The sequence below is a fragment of the Anguilla rostrata genome, chromosome 9, assembly GCF_018555375.3.
Source record: "Anguilla rostrata isolate EN2019 chromosome 9, ASM1855537v3, whole genome shotgun sequence".
In the NCBI taxonomy this organism is placed as follows: Eukaryota; Metazoa; Chordata; class Actinopteri; order Anguilliformes; family Anguillidae; genus Anguilla; species Anguilla rostrata.
The window spans coordinates 37,021,942-37,044,198 of record NC_057941.1 but is presented as its reverse complement, the minus strand read 5'-3'; the positions used below and the strand labels follow the sequence as shown (position 1 = coordinate 37,044,198).

Here is a 22,257-nt window from a genome sequence, read left to right as displayed (position 1 = left end):
TAGCCTAAACCCCCACAGGAGCAAGCCTAAGGCAACAGTGGCAAGGAAAAACTCCCTGTAGCAGATGGGGAGAAACCTTGGAAGGAACCAGGCTCAAGGGGGAAACCCATCCTCCTCTGGTCAGCTCAGGGTGCCGACTGGTGACCAGCATGTCAGCCAGTTTATGCACAAGATATGATATGTGATGTGGCTCAGATGATGGGTGGGGCCGGGTGGCGGTGATGGGGAACAGCGGGTGGCGGCAGATGTGGGCAGGGTGGAGGCAATGACGAAGGAGGGGCTGAACCGCAGAGGTGGGGGAGATCAGACGACTCTCGAAGCACTCTCGAGGGTTGGGGCAAGAGCCCCACCGGCAGCGTGGGGAAGAGGGTGGAAACGGCAATTAGGGAATTTGCAATATAGCAGACAGTGAGTAAAGTGCCAGTGGTATGTATTGGGGGGACCCCGCCAGGAGCAGAATATGGCTGCATATCTACTAGGACAGGAATGGAGAGCCCTTGCAGTCATGAGGGGTAGACAACCATACCCGCCAATCAAGAGCGAGCCCATGTAAAGTCGGGTCACAGCTGATTGACAGGTGACAGTAAGGAAAGGATTGCCACCTACAAAGCTCTATGACTACAGGCTTCTCGCACCCTGTCTCCAGACTACAACTGATTGTAAGCCTGAGCATAGAGGTGCGTTTTTAATCTAGATTTAAATATTGAGACTGTGTCTGACTCCTTTATAAATTTTGGAAGCTGGTTCCACAGTAGTGGGGCCCTGTAGGAGAAAGCCCTACCACCTTTTAGGTTCTTGGAAATTCTTGGGACTACCAAGTAGCCTGCGTCTTGAGATCGGAGTGACCTTGTGGGCTTATAAGGTAGGAGCAGGTTCGATATGTACACAGGTGCACGTCCATGCAGAGCTTTAAAAGTCAGGAGCAAAACCTTGAAGTCTATCCTATGCTTAATGGGTAGCCAGTGAAGCGACGCTAGTACTGGTGTAATGTGCTCATACTTCTTAGTTCTGCTCAAGATACGAGCAGCTGCATTCTGCACAAGCTAGAGACTCCTTAACGAGTTATTAGAGCAGCCAGAAAGCAGGGCGTTTCAGTAGTCTAACCTAGACGTAACAAACGCATGGATCAATTTTTCAGCATCCCCGACTGACAGGAAATGTCTAATTTTAGCTATGTTGCGCAGCTGAAAGAAGGCAATTCTGGATATGTTTTTTATATGGGTGTCAAAAGATAGATCAGGATCAATGGTGACACCAAGGTCTTTAACGACCATATTAGGTTGAGCCAAACAACCATCACAGTTTAAGGTGAGAGTAGACAATTTCTCCCTTAATATTTTGGGACCTAAAACCAACATTTCAGTCTGGTCTGAATTTAGGAGCAGAAAATTAGAAAGCATCCAAACCTTGATATCTACAATACAGACCTCTAACCGTGAAAGCGGCAGTGCTTCGCCAGGTTTCATTAAAATATATATCTGGGTATCGTCCGCATAACAGTGGAACTCTACGCCATGTGCCCGGATAATATTGCCAAGTGGTAACATATATAGCGAGAAGAGTACTGGTCTTAGTACTGATCCTTGTGGAATACCGTATTTCATTATTGAGGAGCTGGACTCATCTTCCTTTAATTTGACAAACTGTTTCCTGTCACATAGGTATGATCCAAACCATGCGAGTGCCTGTCCATGAAGTCCAACACAGGCCTGGAGTCTGTCCAGAAGAATTCCATGGTCAATTGTATCAAAAGCTGCACTCAGGTCGAGGAGCACAAGAACCGACACAGAGTTACGGTCGGCTGACAGTAGTAAATCATTTGTAACCTTGATAAGTGCGGTTTCTGTGCTGTGGTGGGGTCTAAACCCAGATTGGAATACTTCATGGATACCGTTAGAGCTAAGGTATGCACTTAGTTGCTTAGCAACAATTTTCTCCAATAATTTTGAAAGAAACGGAAGGTTTGAAATAGGTCTATAATTTTCCAATTTATCGGGTTCTAGGTTTGGTTTCTTCAATAATGGCTTAATGACTGCCACCTTTAGTGACTCAGGTACGTATCCTGTGACTAGGGATGTGTTAACGATTTTTAGTATATGCTGGCCTAGTACTGGAAATAGTTCTTTAATCCAGTTTGAAGGAATAGGATCGAGTATACAGGTCGTCGGTTTTGAACACATAACTAATTCAGATAACTCAACCATGCTAATGGGCGAAAAACAGCTTAGTACTGCTGTCTGTAAATATTCCTGTTGTAACCAGGTGCGGGGCTGTTTATTAACATGAACAGAAATAGTGCATGAAGGACAGTTTGGAAATCTGGTCTCCAATAGCCTCAATTTTCTGATTGAAGAAGTTCATGAAGTCATTGCTGCTAAGATTGGAGGGATAAGACGAAAACTCTGATGATTGTTTTTTAGTTAATTTATCCACAGTGCTAAATAGAAATTTAGGGTTATGTCTATTTTGTTCAATTCGTGTTGAGAAAAAGGCAGATCTAGCAGAAGCAAGAGCTTGCTTATACTGAAGAAAGCTGCTTTTCCATGCAAGATGAAATACTTCTAGCTTTGTTGACCGCCATTTTCGCTCTAATTTTCTAGTAGACTGCTTCAGGGCCCGGGTGGTATCGTTATACCATGTGTGCTTTTTCTGACTAGGGTTTCTTCTTTTAAGGGGGGCAACAACATCAAGAGTGTTCCTGAGGGTAAGGGTTAGCTGGTTAGTCAATTGGTCCAGAGCGGCTTCATCAGCATTTTAATCAGCCTTTTCTTCTGTGGAGAGGAATGACTCCGGAAGCATATTTAAAAACTTTGGAATAACCTCAGGGTTTACTGAGCGGCTGTAGTAATGTCTAGGCTCTGATACAGGAGGATTTGATGCCTTAATATTGAACGTAATAAGGAAATGATCTGATAGTATAGGGTTATGAGGTGCGATGGTAAGATTTACCACACTAATACCATGGGACAAAACTAAGTCTAAGGTATGGCCACGGTAGTGAGTAGGCTCACAAACATTCTGTACAAAACCAATGGAATCAATAATAGAGGCAAAAGCTGTTCCTAGGGGGTCACCATTTTTATCCACATGCATGTTGAAATCACCAACAATTATGACCTTATCTGCTGAAATTGCAAGGTGTGATAAAAACTCAGCAAATTCCCTTAAGAAATCAGAATAAGGCCCAGGTGGCCTGTAAACAGACACAAGAAAAAAGGACTGCCCGCTAGCACTTTTATTAGCTAGATCGGGCTGTACACAGTTAGTAATAAGAACTTCAAAAGAGGAGAACATATATCCATGCTTAGGTGCTAGACTCAATAAGGACTGATAAATAGCTGCAACGTCCCCCTCTGCCTGATGGACGTGACACCTGAGTACCTATGAAACCCACAGGAGACGCTTCATTAATCGCAACATATTCATCAGGTCTTAGCCAAGTTTCAGTCAGACATAATACACTGAGATTATGGTCTATTATCAATTCGTTGACAAGATCTGCTTTTGGAGTGAGTGATCTAACATTTAATAGTCCAATTTTTAAGGATGGTTCACTATGAATAATAGCAGCGTGCCGTGTTTTAATGACAATTAAGTTATCCACATCAATTCCACGGTTAGCTTTACGTTTGGCATAGATGCGTGGAACAGACACAGTCTCAATATAACAGATATCAGATTCTAGTTTAAGAGTATTAATTAAAGGGGCTTTTGAAATACTATTTCTGTTAGCTAGCTCTTAAAGGCACCTTGCAGACAGAGGCGTAGGGCCATATGTCTGGGACACAGGTATAAAGAAACGAGCAGGCAAAAACATAAGGTTAGAAGCCTGCGGCCTGGCCGGTGCCCTGATGGAGTGTCAGGATCTGGCCTTATTAAGACTAGCAGCTATGTTGTTCGATAGGACACGAGAACCTCTCCAGCTCGGGTGGAGTCCGTCTCTCTTCAATAGGCCAGGCCATCCACCCAGAAATCAGGCCAATTGTTAATAAAGCCTATGTCACTAGATGAGCACCACTCCGACAGCCAGAGATTTAGCGAAGATAGCCTACTGTAGACCTCATGGCTCCTACGAGCTGGAAGCGGGCCAGAGCAAATTACTTCCCGACGTCTTTTTAGCCACTGCACACACCGATATAAAATTATTTTTGGTTACCTCCGATTGCCTCAATCGGATGTCGTTTGTGCCAACGTGGATAACAATCCTAGAGTATTTACGTTTACTTTCAGCCAGCACTTTTAAATTTGCCTCAATGTCGGTGGCTCTGGCCCCAGGAATACACTGTACTATGGTCCCTGGTGTCTCTAATCTCACGTTTCTCAAAATACTATCCCCTATGATCAGGGCTTTCTCAGTAGTACTGAGTGGGGAATATCGGTTGGAAACGCGAGTTGGGTGGTGCTCGGCGGCCCTGGGCCGGCAACTATGTTTCTTTGGTACCGTGATAAAATCGTCCTGCAGCGAGGACACTGGTGGCGGAGAAACACTTGCATCTAAACTAGCATCCGGCTCGGGTAAAAGGGAGTCTAAGAAAGTCTCACTCTCCTGAATCTGATATAAAGTCCGGATGCGCGTCTCTAACTCAGCTATTTTCTGTGCCAATTCTAAATTAAGCTGACACTTAGAACAAGTACCATTACTAGTAAAATTGGCAGCAAAGCTAAGACTAACCATGCAACAAACTATGCAGGGAATGGAAGCCATGATGCGCTCTTACCGTATTTTCTTCAGTTGTTCGCGTCGTTCGGTTTACAATTTACTTTGGCGAGTAATCCGGAGAAAGTAGTAAGGTGCTTATGATGCTTACTTAGGTTTTGTTTAAACACAAAAGCCCAAGATAGTGTCAATACACACTTGAAAGCCCGATATTAGCCTCTGCTGCGATCACTCCACTGGCTACCGGTCGCTGCCAGGATCCGGTTCAAAGCCCTGACCCTTGCCTACAGTGCTGCCAACAGGACAGCCCCCATCTACTTGCAGGACATGACTCGATTCTATGTGCCTGCTCAACCACTCCGCTCTGCGGCAGCAGGGCGCCTTGTAACCCCTCCCACCCGCCCAAAGGGATCACAGAGCTTCTCCACCCTAGCTCCCCAGTGGTGGAACGAACTCCCTGTCCCTCTCCGAACCTCCCCCTCGCTACCCATCTTCCACCGTGGCCTGAAGACTCATCTCTTCAGACTATACCTAGACTAACCACCACCACACTGTATATTTCACTCTAAATCACCCCCCCCCCCCTTTTTTCATGACACTTGTTACATGTTGCCCCATTCCAGCACTTTTTGGTAATTTGTATTTGTCCTAATACTGTAGCTTATTCTTCTGCCTAGTTGGCTTTGCAGAGGTTAGGTCTAAACTGTGTTCTTGGCTAGAAATAGCTATACAAAATAAGTATTGTACCATACTGAACCTGTGTTTAGCAGTTGTCTATGACCATGAAATGCACTTTTTGTACGTCGCTTTGGATAAAAGTGTCTGCCAAATAAATGTAATGTAATGTACGAGAACAGGCCATTCAGCCCAACACTGCTCGTCTATTCCTACCACAAAACTGTACTTAATGCTTAGTTTACCTAAAAGCTAGATAGTATCTAACACTGTACCAAGCCGGGCCTTGAATACCCCTAGTGATTCTGCCTCCACTACATGTCCAGGCAAGCTATTCAACACATTGCCCACTCTTTGTGTGAAAAAATATTTCCTAATATCTGTGTGAAATTTACCCTTCACACAGATATTAGGAAATATTTCCAGTTTCCATTTATGCCCCCTCATTCTGCTAACCGAACTCAACTTGAATTAAAGCCGCAAGCGGCGTTGGGAGGGGTCCAAGCATTGGCACTATCGCGCCCCATATGGAGCAATATTAAAATGGCTTTGTCCTCATGATCATATACCTTCACCCAAACATATCTACTGAATATCATGATGATTGTATAAAATATTGATGACTTATGGCCAATTTTGTGCTAAGAGACGCTGACGGATGACTTGGTTGCGTCGCCATGGATGTGTCTTGGCTGCTTCCTGTGAAGGCCTTTACTATGTTGTAACACTTAGATGGCATGTCGTAACAGTTAGATGGCCCAGTGTGTATGTACAGCTGCAGAGGTTCCATGCCGCAACTAAAAAAGGTGTCACACTAGTGTTGTCACGATACCAAAATTTTGACTTTGATACCAATACCAGGTTTAGTATCACAATAATTGATACTGAAACGATACTGATTCAATACTCGGTACCTAACGATACTGAAATTACCTTAATAGATCAGAAACATAATGTCCACAAGGGTTGACCTCATTTTTGATTTCATGGTTTATTAAAAACCTGGTTTATTAACAACCTTTAAGTTGAAGCCTGTTCAACATATCAATAAGCATAGGACTATAGTGTTACAACACTAAACCATAGAAAACTATATTAAAAATATTTCAAAAATTAAACAATTGTAAAGTAAATTATCTTTAAACAGGTCTTTCACTTTAAAATATATCCAAAAACAGCACATTTCAATAACAATACAGCATCTTCCTATAATGAAATATTTACAGATTAGAACAGCTATTGCTACTGAAGTGAACTGAGTCTAGGCTTGCGCTGTATCAACCACGAAGAATGCACAAGCGCAAGTCACCTCACTTGCCAACCTTAGTTGCTACTGCCATCTAGCGAAGATTCTGACAAATTACGCTTTTCATCCTCTCAATCGGTAATGCGGGAGACACATTTCCCTGGCTTTTACATTTGACGCAAAACTACCGAACGTCGGAAAATTCTAATACGGAACCGTTTCTTTTTTTCTTTTTTTTTTAGTACCGAAAAAGTGCTGAAGTTTCGGTATATCGTGCAAAATTACGTCAGACACATATTCCAATCCATTGCTCAGCTTAGCAGAGAATGCACATTTCAGAGCGGCTCAGAGACAGATAAAATAATAACACACATTTCAATAATAGATAGGGCATTGAGAAAAAACGAAACAAAAGACAAAATATCAACTCGCGACCTGCGTGCTGCTCGCAGAATAGCCTACCGTATTATTTATTTAGACACTGGCATGTAAGAAAATTTTCGGTTACGCTGACCTATAAAACACTATTCCAAAAGCAAAATCAGACATGTTATACATCGTTAGAAAGCTTATACTCTCACCTACTGAATAAATGAATTGTCAATCAAGCCAAATTGTACTAAAAAGGGCGACAACGCCGTAAGCAACAGGTGTGGTATTAAGCGCAGCTATTTTTGAAGGTAGCCGACCCAGGTGTCACATATGCGCGTATATTTCACAAGCGGATTGTCCAAGACAATATATGACCACTCATTCGCAAAAGGGACATCTCTACGCGCAAAACCGATGATGAGATTGTATATTTATTAAATGCTTAGTCCCAGATATTGACTGTATAATGACAAGGTATAATTTAAAAAAACGTTGTCTCGTTTATTTTGTTATTCAGTAAGCAGCGTTTTCACTGCTGTATTGGCATATTTTAGGGCTAATGTCTGGTTTATCTTGTTGCTACGGAATATCACATTACATTACAGGCATTTGGCAGACGCTCTTATCCAGAGCGACGTACAACAAAGTGTATAACCAAGTGTGTCGAAAACCCTAGAGAGAAGTACCGTTCCAAGTACAGGGAACAACCGCATAGTTCAGCATAAATTGCGTCTTTTGTCTATATTCAATATTACTAATTGCAGCGAGAAACTGCAGCTGTAGACACAAGATAGTGTGTTATGTTATGGTAGCAACGGAACCATAACATATGTATTACCGTCATTGTTTTATTATACCAGCGTGTTTTCACGCGTTTGCACAGAAACTCAAATACTATCAATAAAATGGTTTAGCTATTTCTCAGCATAATGACAGATTTGAAGACTAAACGAACTCACCCGATACGGTCTTCAAATGGATCCATGCTCAAGAAAAATAATTATTCATCCTCTCAAAAAGCTTTTACTAACAAACTTTTGGTAGCCTAGCATGCACTCTGGCTGGCACTGTCTTCCATTGCTTCCCCGACGTTCAGACCGTCCCCTCACTGATAAAAACTAGACCCTACGGTGTCGGATTACTTGCGTCGCCATGGATGTCGCTTGCCGTAAAGAACTTTACTACATGTCGTAACCGTTTAGATTTGGAGCCACAGCTCTTCCGCACCCCACCTAATAAAAAAGTCCAAATGGCAGGCAAACAATATGGCGGACATATGTAGTCCCAATGGCAAAGTTGTAGAGTACGTTGAGATGCATAGGTCCATGAAGTTTTGTGTTGATCTAACTTATGGTGTGGGAGTTATGGCCTTTTATGCATGATCCTTTGTTATAGCGCCACCATCTGGCCGACATAGGTGATTTTCAGTGCCTGAGTAGTGGGGGGCCACCTGCCAAATTTGGTTGCTCTAGGACGTATGGTTGCTGAGCCTCAGACACTTTTAGCGGAGAAAAATAATAAGAATAATAATAATAATAATCATAACAGGTACAATAGGGTTCCACCAGCTTCGCTGCTTGGACCCCTAATAATTGCCTGTAGTTCACTTTGTTTTAATAAATTTAAAAGCCTCAATCAAATCTCCCCTAAGTCTCCTTTTACTAAGCTTGAAAAGTCCCAAGCATCTCAAGCCTTTCCTCATAACACTTATCTTTTATACACGGAATCAATCTGGTTGCCTGTCTTTGGACCTTTTCCAGCGCCTCTGCCTTTCATGTAGTACGGTCCCCAGAACTGCACACAATACTCTGACAAGGGTATTGTATTGGGTGAGTATGATCTCTTTAGATTTATACTCTATACTCCTGGCTATGAATCCTGCAGCATCCTGTTGGCAATGTTTTTTTTTTTTTTACTGCTACAGCACATTGTCCAGACCCTGATAGGCTTTGATCAACTATTACTCCCAAGTCTTTTTCTACATGTGCACATTCTAATTTTGTACCACCCATAAAGTAATCCTGCCCTATGTTTGTATTCCCCACATGTAGAACTTTACATTTAGTTATATTGAATTTCATTTGCCAGGTTTCTACCCACTTCTGGGTTTTGTTTAAATTTTCTTGGATTACTTTAGTAGATTCCAAACTGTTGGCTAAACCTCCCAGTTTTGTATCATCTGCAAATTTAACTAGTGTACTTTCAATGTCCGTGTCAAGGTCATTTATGTAAATGAGGAAGAGCAGTAGACCCAGCACCGATCCCTGTGGAACTCCACTTCCCACAATACCCTGCTCAGATAAGAACCCTCCTACTGCTACCCTTTGTGTTCTATCCCGTAACCAGTTCCGAACCCACTCTGAAATGCCTCCTGTAATTCCTACTGTCCTCATTTTGAGAATGAGTTTGTCATGTGGTACCTTATCAAATGCTTTTTGGAAATCTAAGTATATAATATCATAAGCCCTGCTACCATCCAGACACTTGGTAGCTTCCTCAAAGAATGTTAAAAGGTTTGTCAGGCATGACCTTCCCTTGCAAAAACCATGTTGGCTATCCCTTAGGGTGTTATTATTTTCAAGAAATAATTCTAGTTTGTCTCTAATGATAGATTCAAGTATTTTACATGTGATGCAAGTTAAACTGACAGGCCTGTAGTTTCTTAGGCCTGTAGTTTCCTGGACCAGTACGGTCGCCTTTCTTATATACGTATTGGTTTTATATTACCTTGCTTCCAGTCCTCAGGTATTTCTCCAGTTTCTAAAGACTGTCTAAAAATACTTGCCAGTGGTTTAAAAACAATCTCACTTAACTCCTTTAGTACCCTTGGGTATATGCCACCAGGGCCTGCTGCTTTATTTGTCTTTAGTTCATGTAATTTATCTAATACTTCTATATCCCCTATCTCAATATCTGCCAAGACATTCGGAGTATTGAATATGCCTTCCGGCCTATTAGTAACCACTTCTCTGGTAAAACTCTCAAAGTAGTCATTTAGGGCATCAGCAATATCCTTATTCTCATAAAGCAGTGCTCCATCATTATTTTTAATGCCCTTAACCTCCTCTTTCCTTTCCCTACTACAGTATTGAAAGAAACGCTTAGGATTACTTTTAGCATCTTCAGCAATTTGCCTTTCATAGAGCCTTTTGGCTACCCTTAGTTCTTTTTTAACCTTAGCATGCATACTACAATATTCAGCCTTATTACACTCAGTACTGTAATTTTTATATATCTTAGACAGTTTATTCTTTTTCCTAAAACTCTTCCATATAGCTTTATTTATCCACTGTGGAAACTGCTTTTTTAACTTACTTTTCCACACCTTTGGAATGAATTTACACTGTGCATCAAGTATAACCCTTTTGAACCTGTCCCACTTTTCATTCACAGTCCTGCAATATAGAAGTTGCACCCAGTTTCTTACTTAATTCTGATCGCATCCCCTCTGATTCCCACTAAGCAATCAATTTGGTTATTCCCATTGAGCTGAAAGCATTTAAGAGCATTTAAAAAGGAGAATTTATAAATACGTGACTAGTGAACACAAAAAAATTAGTTTTTCTTAAAAAAGAAACTTGCCTTACTACCTGGAGGGAAAAAAAAAAAAAAAAAAAACATCGACCCTCTCTATGATCTACCTATCATGACATTTACCCTTGCTTGGAAACCCTGTATACATTACAGTATAACCTAAATTAGTCTTTTTCAAGTTCATTTTGAATGTAGTTTACCGTTTTTGACCAGATGAAATTGTGTCTTTGCTATCCTGCTCCGTACCCAGTTACTGTCACTTAGCATTTTCGCACTGAGTAGCAGTGGAGGCTTAGTGCACGCTTTATCAATTGTTTCAGAGCTTTCTTTATCAGCAAATGCTTGCATAAAAAACACAGCATGCTAAAGAAACAACATCTAAATTAAATTTGTGTGCACACAGAATAGTGTAGCTAAAAGTCAATTCCGCAACTTCAGATGAAATGTTTTTAAATTTCAATAAATAAATTTCAACATTCAGATTCATTTTCACTACCCAATAACAGGTTTAGATAAACTGGACTTGCTAGAGTTACATTGAACCTGTAGCCTCTTAACATGTCCCATCAACGCTGTGGTGAAGCTACGAGAGAGTTCAAAACTACCTTGGACACGTTTATATTCATAAATTAGGTAAAAAATAAAGTGCCACAAATGCAATCTTGGCAAAATGTAAAAAGTCATTCTTTAGTTTTATTTATTTTTTTCCATTTCTTGCCTTGCTGCTCATTAAAGTGTCTTTTTGACTTTTCTCAACAAAAAGTGCTTTACAAATGAGTGGTATGAATTCTAATAAAGCAAGACACTACTATTACTAACACTGCCCAGGGAATACTAACAATTGCCCTATACTAAAAGATAGGCCTATAAGTCAACCACCAAATGTTAAATACGTACATTCTCAGTTCATTAGCAAAGGCTAACGGGTGTCTCTTACAACCAATGCGACTAACTGTCAAAAATATCACACAAATAACTGAAGTGTTACAAGCAAAAATACCAACGTCTTCCAAAAACTGAAGTAAAAAGCAATTACGGTACAATGAGCACTCGTATATTACTGTGTAATGTCACGGTTCACTGCGCAACACTATACTGTAGCAACCACTCTTGCTGTTTGTGCGAGGCTATCACAACGAGGTACTGGGGGTTGACCGCTGGAAAGATTATACTGTCCTCTAATGGATAAAAGAGTTATCAACCAAACTAGAATTAACTGAAACAAGAGACACCGGCCTAAATAAGATAAAATAGATTTTGCACATAGCTGTCATAAATACCTACACACTTTCTATTTTTGTGTTTATTTCTCAATTGAACCGATTGGTTCAACACAATAAATGACCACAGAATCTTGAAAGGGACTTCATGTGTAAAACCAAAGATAAGTTGTATATTTATTACTTATTGTTAGTAGAATGACGTGGTATAATTCCACAATATTCCTCTCAATTATTTTGCTATTCAGTGTATTGGCATACCTTCAGGCTACTGTTGGCTTCATCTTGTTGCTGTGACAGAATACAAATTTTAAGTGGTGAAAGAATATATCTATGAACGCTCAGATAGATGCTATTGTCCAGTGTGACATGCATGGGGGTTGTAGTTGCAGATGAAACTGCAGGGAGGCTGTGCCTGTTAAATGGATGATCTACATGTCAATGGTGGCACTTAAAAACTCCATGAGTCATAGTTGTATAGTATAATCTACTAATAAATCTTGAACGCTGCGTTTGTCGTTTCCACTCATAGTTTGGTTGCAGGAGCACTGAATGCCTGAGTTGAGCAATCTCAGGACACTGGCATCCTGGCCACTAGGGGGCTTGCACAAAGGGGTTAAATACCTTTAGGAGTGCTGTCTCAAAACTATGAAGAGGTCTGAAGCCAGAAAGCAGTTTTTCAAAAATATAATTCCGATTGATTGCAGATAAAATTTGTTTGGAGACTATAATTGAGAACTGAAGTGCCTAGACTTGGTTTCTTTGGGAGTGGCTGGTTTCCTGCACATTTGAAATAAGTAGAAACATACCCCATCATGAGTGAACGGTTTACCATGGAGACTAAATCAGGACCAATTGCAGCCAACACACCCATTACAAGAAAACCGCATTATGTCCAGTTTGCATCTGAAAATCAAGCCAATTGTAGCACCATAATAGGAATATCTTGATTTTGTTGTGACAATACTGGATACACAAGCTGAAATGTATGTAATGTACAATAATCTGGTGATACTTTATTATTAAAAGAATGCTTGCACATCGCTTTAACCCCTTTGTGCAATCCCCCTAGTGGTTTGCATCCCGCGTGCCTAGATTTCTCAACTCAGACAGTCATCGCCCCTGCAATCAAACTATGAGTTGAAAACACAATCTCTGTGTTCTAGTTTTATTAGTAGACAATACACGACAAATATGTTGAATATGGAGTTTTGCAGCGCCATCATTGTCACGAAGGTCATCCATTTAAGGACCCCCACCCTGCAGGCTCATCTGAAACCACACACCCCAGCCTTGACACAATGGACAAGTGTGTCCATTTGGGCATAAAAATATTTTTTCACCACTAAAAATTTATGTATTCCGTCACAGCAACTAGATAAACCCAACAATACCTCTCAGACATGCCAATACAGCAGGGAAAACACTGCTCACTGAGGTACACAATAAACTAAAAATATTTTGGTTACATACACTATTTTTGAAATTAGGTGCTATTTATAATGAGGCTATTTCATACTGTAGCTCAGTCATTGTTTATGTTTCATGCACCGGATTTGACGCGAAGCGGGAGCATCGACAAAACGTTTCAGTGGACAGTGGACTATTGTTTTAATGCTGTCCCATCCCTGTACAAAAAACATTACATACGTTACAGTACAGAAAAACATACGAGTGTTGATGATTACATATGTAGGTACGTGAACCACATTGTATCACAATGTTTTTAGCATTTTTTTAAATCTGACAGTTTAATCTAAAACCATCTTAAGGGGCACATTTACATGCTTTATAATGGACAAAAAGAATTTTACTCATTTTTGGAGAGATTTTGGATGTTTCTGGATCCCTGTACTGCACTGCGCTTGTACCTCTTGCTCACTCACAAAATGATGCAAAAGTGAGTTTGAGTCAAAACAGTTGATTTGTAGCAGAATGTATGATTATATTGTTATTTAAAGCAATGCATAATTGAGACATTTTGGATAGATTTGGAGACACGGGGTTAGGGTTGGGTCGGTTTCCGGTTTTGCCGGTCCGGTGTACAAGCTTAAACCGGTTTGATTTTAAGCAAACCGACTGAACCGGCATGTCATTATGAGACGTTCTGCCAAATTAAAAAGCAGCCTACATCAGCAACCTGTGCCAACAGCGCTAAATCCAACTTGTATTGTATTAGTAATAAGCAAAATGACAACGTGATTAACATAATATTGTTTGTTTATAAACGAAGACACTAATGTCTGAGTGCAAAAAAAAAAAAAAAAAAAAGATTGACAGGCTGTGCCCAATTTAGTGCTGAGGCCGGCAACAAGGAGATCAAATTTCATTATAAAATGGGTAGCTCAAATCAAGCAACATTATTGTTTTGCTTTTGAATTGTTGTTACATTCCCTCCCCTTATCCAATTTCACAATTGATGGCAACGTTGAATCTCATTTCTAGTTACTGTTTCTAGCTTTATTTATGGTTGCCAACCATCCCGCAAAATTTGGAATCGTCCCTTATTTGGACAGTAGAATAGGCGTTCCGCATTTAACTCATGGCTACGGGACGCATTTTCATCCGTATGTTTGTGAACGATTGCGTTTATAGTAACCGCTGTTTTGAATACAATTCAATAGTTAGCTAGCTAGCTAGCCGGGATTACAAGTATGCCGTGAGACCATTCTGACTTAAAACCAAGAATTTTAATATTGGCTAGGTGATAAGTGACAGCGAATCTATGATAAAGCTAGCTGGCATTCAAAACCTGTTTCAGAGGGTCTTAGAAAGACGTTATGTCTACACTGCGTGACCGAACCATTTTAAAAAGCAAGACAGAGCTAGGGAGATGAATTTGATTGACTTATGGTTTCATGCAGTTTTATTAAATAATGTAATGACAAAAATTGGTGCGGGTATAAAATGAGAAGGAACTATTTTTTCTTGATAGAATTTTTTCATAGTTGTTTTCATAGAATTAAAGATCAGGGGTTTTGGCGTAACAATGGTCCAAACAGAACTACCAACCACAGTTTTTGCATCATAACGGTCCAAATAGAACTAGCCTACCCACCAGAGTTTTGCTTGACAACGGTAAAGCCGCTACACTCTCATTCATGGGCTCTCATTATGATCCACTCGGGAGCGGCTGAGTCACGTGCGACACGTTGTGGTAAAATTCGATATTACCAGTCCAGTCCGGTATTTGGCTTAATATCAAACCGGTTTGAAAATTTTTACATCGGCCCAACTCTACACGGGGTACACTGCGTACTGCTTTGCTTCATACTTTAGTATTTCTGCATATCACCCTTAGATTTTGCGCAATTGTGGTCAAGGGGTTTTTGATCCAGGACAAGTATAGTTTAACCTGCTCAAAATATGCAATCTCAGTATTTCACTGCAAACTAAAAAGTTAATTTCTTCTCCCCCCCCCCCCCCCCAAGATAATTGCATTTGTGGCACTTTATTTCTCTCATTTAGAATATAATCTAATCTAGTATAGTAAAAGGTATAACGGTTTTGCTTCATTTAAGACATTTTCCAAGTCTCCATGATGCTCACAACTGGAGTTATAAAGCTTTAAATGGGTGAGGATTTTGCATCCGTTCAAAGGGGCTAAATTAAATAATGAGTATTCCATTACTCAAACCAAACTTATATCACATAAAGGTATGTTTTGGTTAATTCTAAATAGCCAAAATGGCTAGGAAATTGAATCTTCCATACATGCTTGTGAAGTTATCTGAAAAGAATTACATTTGTATGAATACGTGAAATTCTGACCAATAAAGGACAAAACATTTCAATAAAGGGGACACTAAAGATTATCCACCTTATTTAAGATTATCCAATCTTAACTAAACAGCAGGTTTAGTTAAGATTCTCAGGGATCTGCAGTAGTGCTTCCTAAGTCTTTCCGAAATGTATTTGACCCAGGTCTGGTTTAAAGTACACAGGAGAGACGGTAGGCGTCAACACGCCCTTCTTCCCTGCTGTGCGGTACAGGGACTCTCACTTTTCAAAGCGCTGGAAAAGCGCATGGGACACCTCGTACTTCTTCTCCAGCCGGGCCATGGCGCCATTCACCTTGGTGCTGATGGTGTCCATGTTTACATCCAACTTCTTCAGAAGGTTAAAGAACTGCTTCACACTGCAGGCAGAGGGCACCAGGTTAGTGTGTAAGCAATACGGAATTCAACAGATGGACCATGGCTATACACAATATATAATACACAGCATTAAAGGACCCGTATGTTCTTAGCCAGAGAAACTCAGAAAATCTGACAAATTAGGCAAAGAGCAAAAGGGTTAGGTAAAGTCCTAGTGAGGATGTAAATTAAAATATTCAAATAGTACTTCAAATAAATTACAATCCACCATGTGACCAATGCCTTCATCAGTAATTACAACTCAACATCACAATTTTATACTGGTGTAAGTAAAATCTATATTTGTTCATTTTACAGCACAACAAAGCAAGGTAGTAAATGATATAATTAATACTTGAATTGCACCAATTTAAAAAGTACTTGTTAAAAAATATTTGCATTATTTTTAACATGGATTCAGACAATTGAGTATAGGTAAACTGGGTTTCTTTAAATCAGCAGGTTTGTCATCTTGGTCCATTACATTATTTACTTGCTAAGCAGACACCTTTCCTAACATGTGCAAGAAAAACAGACACACAAATTGATAGATGCTCTGAAAAACACAAAGTGCCACCACTTGACACTTCACCACATCTGCTTTATCACTCACTTTAGATTCACAGCCTTCTGTATCTCAGTGAAGGTGAAGGTCATGACCTCCAGGTCTGTCGCCGCAATGAACAGACAAGCACCCCAGACCTTGAGGTTGGTGTCCTACATCAACAAAGACCGCACGTCAAAAGAAAATTTAACCAATATACAAAACAAAATAAAATGCATCTGCAAATAGCAATTAAGGAGGCCAACCACTCAAGTACTTTTTTATCATTTGTTTCAGATGCACAGAAGTTTAACAAGAGTGAAGAGCTAATGACTGTTGATCCTGAAATATTAAGTGCCACATATTTTTGTATTTGAGCATGAAACAACTAATGCATGCAGTGCTTTGAAACTGCAGAAGATAGAGTAATTTTTAAAGAAAATGACAAGACTAAGAGGAGCCTGTAGTACTAATATGAAGTACTTAACTTGCCACAGAATGGTTCATTTTATAAAACTGTTTAATCAAAATACACCAAATATAACACACTTGTATGAAACGGCCACAAGATGGAAGTCTAGGGGCATAAATGAACTACATACTATATGGCCAATGTTTGTGTATCTGCAAGCAAGTGATGTTGATTCTCATTTTCTGTGTTCAAATGAGGTAACATACTTTAGAAATATGATTACAATATGTACTTATGTAATTAGTCAAGCTTCAACACTAAATGTTAATAATGAATCGGTATGATCATGATGAGATTCATTTAAAGTATGTTTAAAGTACACCAATTCTAGTATAAACTGTAGTCTAACCCATTCATGTTAAATTAATACAGAACGTCTTGCAATGGCACAACGCACTTGAGCAAACAAAAGAATTCGAGAATTTCATAAAATGCAAAACAATACTTTATTCTGATTGGATTCTGATGGAAAATGCAAAATGGCAGCAATTCAATGCATACATGTTCCTGATGTGGCAATTAATCTCTCTTGTATGACAGGAATATCCAACAGCTGTAACGACTGACAAAAAATATATACATTTTTTATATTTGGAGCTCTATAGCACTACCATGACCAACGATTTGTTATTCTAAATGTGTTCAGGATGTTTCCTAGCATGGTGCTCTTTTCTGTGTTGGGAGGGGCAGGCATGACAACAGAGCCTGTGGTTTAGGATCAGATTCCAGCAAAGTGTGTGTTGCAAGTTAGCTGCAGCAATGGCAAATTCGGTTCTCCCATCAAGATGTCCCTCCATCTTAGGGAACCGTTGTTACTGTTTATAGTTACAACTTAGCTAGCTCAGTAAATCACCTGCATTTATTTCAATCAAGGAAACTGAATTTAATACAGCATGCATGCTATCTAGGTAGGCTACATGCAGCCAGTTTCACTAACAAAGTTGCTAACAATGACTCCAGTCCTCATCAGGGTTCACTAAAAAAGAAACGTAGCATACATTGGTTTAACATATTAAGGCTGTCAAAAGTGCCATGAAATTGAGTTTGAATATTAGCTTTTGTAATTAGTTTGAATATATTCGAATATCATTTGCCTATAATTCACAAAAATAAGCTTCTTATTGTCGGGCAAAATATGCACGTGACGCTCCCTCTAAACTGGCCTACTATTTTCCACAAGCGGGCAATAGAATAGAGGACATCGGTGAACTTTAATACTAGGTTACCACATCTGGGGCCTCATTTATAAAACGTATTTTAGATTAACTGTGTGGCGCGTGCGTAGAAAATCACGTCAAAGTAGTGATTCATAAAATTTCAACATGACTCGATTTGACCGTGGAAACGGTCGTGGCTCTACGTCAGGTCTTCACTTGACGTATTGACGCAAGTTCATTTTATAAATGAGCCCCCTTCAGTTTCTATAGCCTAATGCGCAAATGAATAAAGCACTTTGCCACAAATCGGCATTTATTAATCATAGGGAAATGATTGTTTATAGGAAATCCCTGTTTATTTCTTAACACAAAAACTATTCAAACGGCTAATACCTGTACTAAAACAACATAAATTACTTACTCTGTTTAGTTTGTTTAACTTCTTTCATCATCCAATTTTTATCAAAATCTTCAGAAAAGAAAGGAAACATAGCCTGCCATGGGAACATTATTTAGCCTAAATTGTTAGCTAACCAGATCTGTTGAACGAAGTGAAAAAAGAGACTGGCTCGCAAGGCTAGCTGACCAGTAACGTTCGGCGTCCATGGCGCTGAAAGTATCACCGGAGGTTATTGGCAAGGAAAACCAGACGATCCACTTGCCCTGGGTCCAGGGATGAACGTTTTTTGTTGACAGAGGAAGTAACGTTAGCGCAGGAAATGAACTATGCGTGCATGAACATGATTTGCCGCATGAAATGAAAGCCTGCATGTTAATTACAATATACGGGATTCAAAACTAATATTCGAATGCTCAAATTTAGGTTCGAACTTTAAAAAAAGAAAATTTTCGAATAGTTTTCGAACATCTAATATTTTTTGACAGCCCTATAACATATCAGGTGACAGATTTGCCTCTGCTGTAGAGGTTCTCCCGGCCAGAGGGAAATGCTTTCAGGTTTTCGACAGTAGGGGGCAGCAGAGTAATTTCTCCTCATATGGACAGTTTCCATCATTCTGGATTGTACTTGATGTCAGGCTGCGTTGCACTTCGGGGTGATGTGCTATCTTCAGATAACTGCTTTATTATTGACATATTGCCTCAACTTTTCATGTTCTTTATGTTTGATGCTTTTTGCATGAAAGGTGCTTTTAAATAAAAAATTAAGTTGTCTGCATTGTTACGCCTTGGTGCATGCCTCATACCTATGCAGCACCAAGAGTCTGCCACTTTTCAGGGTTTCCTACAAAAACAGCCACAATGACCACAAACTCTCAACCCTTCAAAACATAATTCTGTACCTTCTGACCTCGTGTAAACAGGCAGAATTCAAAAACAACTTCACACATCCAAACAATAAAGCCCCAGGCTACTTCTTTTTCATACTGATTACATCATCAGAAAAGCCCAGAACATCATACATCTCTTCACTGGACATTTAGCTACATCAGCCAATAAAAACATTAAATACACACACAAAATGGCCAAAACTAAAGCAATAAAAAAAAAAGTAATTTGCGGTTTCTGCGGCTACTTCACTGGTGCCTTGCTGGTCACGAGAGCCACCAGACCACCACACTGTAGGGGTCAAGTATTCAGGCCTGTACCGTTCTCTTAGAGCATGCCACGTATGCAGTCGCCCACTTGTCGAGAATATAGTGAAGGATGACTCATCTGACCATATCACTTTTTTCCCCACATCTCTGAGGACCAGTGCCTAGGGTTTTTGACCTTCTCACATCACCTGAAGAAGAGTTGCTCTTCTGTTTTCCTTACATATCACACTAATGAACAAGCATCACTGTCATCGAATGTCTGCTATCAACTACAATTTCCAACTCTGTTTACTGATGTCTTTCCGATGTCGCTTTAGTCACTATTCCTATTGTAACACTAGCTAGTCCAGCAGTATTTGACTGAAGCTCCTGTCATCCATGCCATAATAATGAACCCTCTTTCAAAGTTACTTACATCTTTTCCTCTTGCCATCTTGATCCAAAATCGAGGTCAACTGGGACTGTTCAGCATTTTTATACACGACACAGAGCATGACAGAATGTTAATTGCTTAATTGTATCATGCCGTACACCTGTATGAAAGCATCTGCATGAATTATGTTCCCCACTCATTTATTCAGGTTTTTCCTTTAATTTGTCACCCTTCTGTATATATTCCATAACAGCACTTCTAACAAACTGGTAGATTTTACTCGGAAGAATGTTATATCTGCCTCGAAATTGGACTAATGATTTTGTCAACATTGCTCGTGAAAATGCTAACGTGTCTCACAAGGAACAATGAAAACCTGCCAAGAAGAAAATCTCTTCAGTTCCACAGCCTATAGCCTATCAAAAGGGGTGTAAGTCAACAAATTATAAGTGAAAAGTACACATCAGAAATTCACATATATTTTTGTTATTTTATTTGACATTTATGAAAGTGGTTTACAGTAGGCTAATACGCAGTCATGGCATTGAAGCCTTTGAAAATAGAAAAAGCTTTAAAACTTTCTATTTAGTGTTTAACATTTCAATAAAAACTTTTTTTTTTAAATTCCATTATTTCATGGTAAATTCATATCTTTAAAAAACAAAAAAAAACAAAACAGCGATTAATTTCCAATACCGAATCGGAATCAGACTAAAAAAAATTTTTTAAATCGCTCGGCACTAATAGAAAGCAATCTCAGGTGCAGTTTCATAAAATTCCAATTGCTGATATAGCATTTGAGAAATTTGTTCTCAAATTTTGGTACCACAATACTTTTTTAATTCCAGTACGCCACGCAACCCTACCACCACAATTTTTGGCTGGACCGCAACAGCGGGGCCAGCCCTACAAACGCAAATGTCTGTGACTGAGTGAGTGATGAACTTACACCATTGGTCGGCCCAGCTATGAAGTTACACCATTGGTCGGCCGGTCTGAACTGAACAACAGCGTTGATACAACTTCAAAAATTATTTGGGATTTTGGACTCTTTTACCAAACTGTTCAAATAGTCTAGGAGAAGAATAATCTTTTTTTTTTTTTTTTTTTAATTCAAGTATTATTTCTTACAAATTAAAATGGCCTAAAATTCCTAATATTTAATCCCTTGTGGCAGCCATATTTTTTATCTGATCATGTTCAAACTTGGTACATATTGATGTCAAAGCGCTCCCTTTTGGCCCACTGCATCCAGGAATGATGCATACTCATTTGCATATTTTGTTATGGTACTGATTGATCAGCATGTAACAATTGATTTCTGATGTAGGAACTTTTTATTTTCAAGCGTGTTAGCAACCAGTACAAGCATGCAACACACACATTTTTCTGTCGATCCATGGTTCATGCAACTCACGGTTCATTATTTTCATAAAATTTGAACAGTGGAGGATCTAATGGGCACACTTGAGTTTTACTTGTTCATTTTTAGGAGGTGCGGGAGTGTTTCGTGTCTCGGTTCAAAAGTTATGGCATTTCAAAGTTTTTTTTATTTTGGTTACTTGTTATAGAATCCCTCCAGCATTTTATGCATTCCAGTCTGCTGTGAGCATGTGGTTTCAGGTTCTTTATCTACCTGCCAAATCTCACCTAAAACACAAAAGGTTTGAACAACTTAGGGCCACTTTTTTTATGGAAAAAAGGAAAAGTTCTGAAAATACAATCATAATAAAACCAAGGAATACAATAGGGTGCCTCATAGCTTTGGTTCATGGCCCCCTAAAAGTGATTATTTTCTAATTTGGACCCCACCCCCACACACACAAATTGTTTTTTTTAGTTGGTCAACATCCAACAAAATCAGCCTCATAGTGGAAAGTCCTGTGGGTGAAGGCGATTTGGCTTCACAAGATTCAGAAAGTGGTTACTCACCAGGACAATGTCCTTAGAGGCTCGCACTGAGTCCCATATGCTCCAGGCATGGTCACACACTTCATCATTAATCTTCAACTTCTCAGAGAGTGTCACAAAGTCTGCATCCTTGTCTTTGACTCTGCACATCAGGGACATAAGGATGTGTGAATGAAAAACCATACATGATGTGTATAATTTAACAAAATATATAAAATGCAAGATACATTTTACGGGTCAACTTTTAGATTTTTACTACCACTAAAGAAACTCAACAGCAAAAATATAATTATACTTAAAATTAAAAGTTCCAATCGCTCAACTTGATTACTGAAATGTCCATTTCTTCTAACAGCACCTTTAATACGTAGTTAAGTTGATCAGAATGGCAAGATAACACAGCT

The 22,257-nt window shown here is 39.6% G+C and overlaps 1 protein-coding gene across 3 annotated transcripts in view; it reads right to left on the bottom strand.

Annotated features, from left to right (window-relative positions):
- Positions 1–22,257, bottom strand: part of rb1 (retinoblastoma 1) — a 195,198-nt gene that overhangs the window by 171,885 nt on the left and 1,056 nt on the right. For 2 of the 3 annotated variants that reach the window (XM_064352020.1, XM_064352021.1), the window contains exons 2-4: positions 21,875–21,995; positions 16,454–16,557; positions 15,708–15,842 (exon numbers count right to left, since the gene is read on the bottom strand). In XM_064352020.1, the coding sequence (XP_064208090.1) occupies positions 15,708–15,842; positions 16,454–16,557; positions 21,875–21,995 (360 nt within the window). Of the gene's footprint in view, positions 1–15,707; positions 15,843–16,453; positions 16,558–21,874; positions 21,996–22,257 lie in introns of those variants that run through there. The other variant, XM_064352023.1, reaches the window with a different exon arrangement.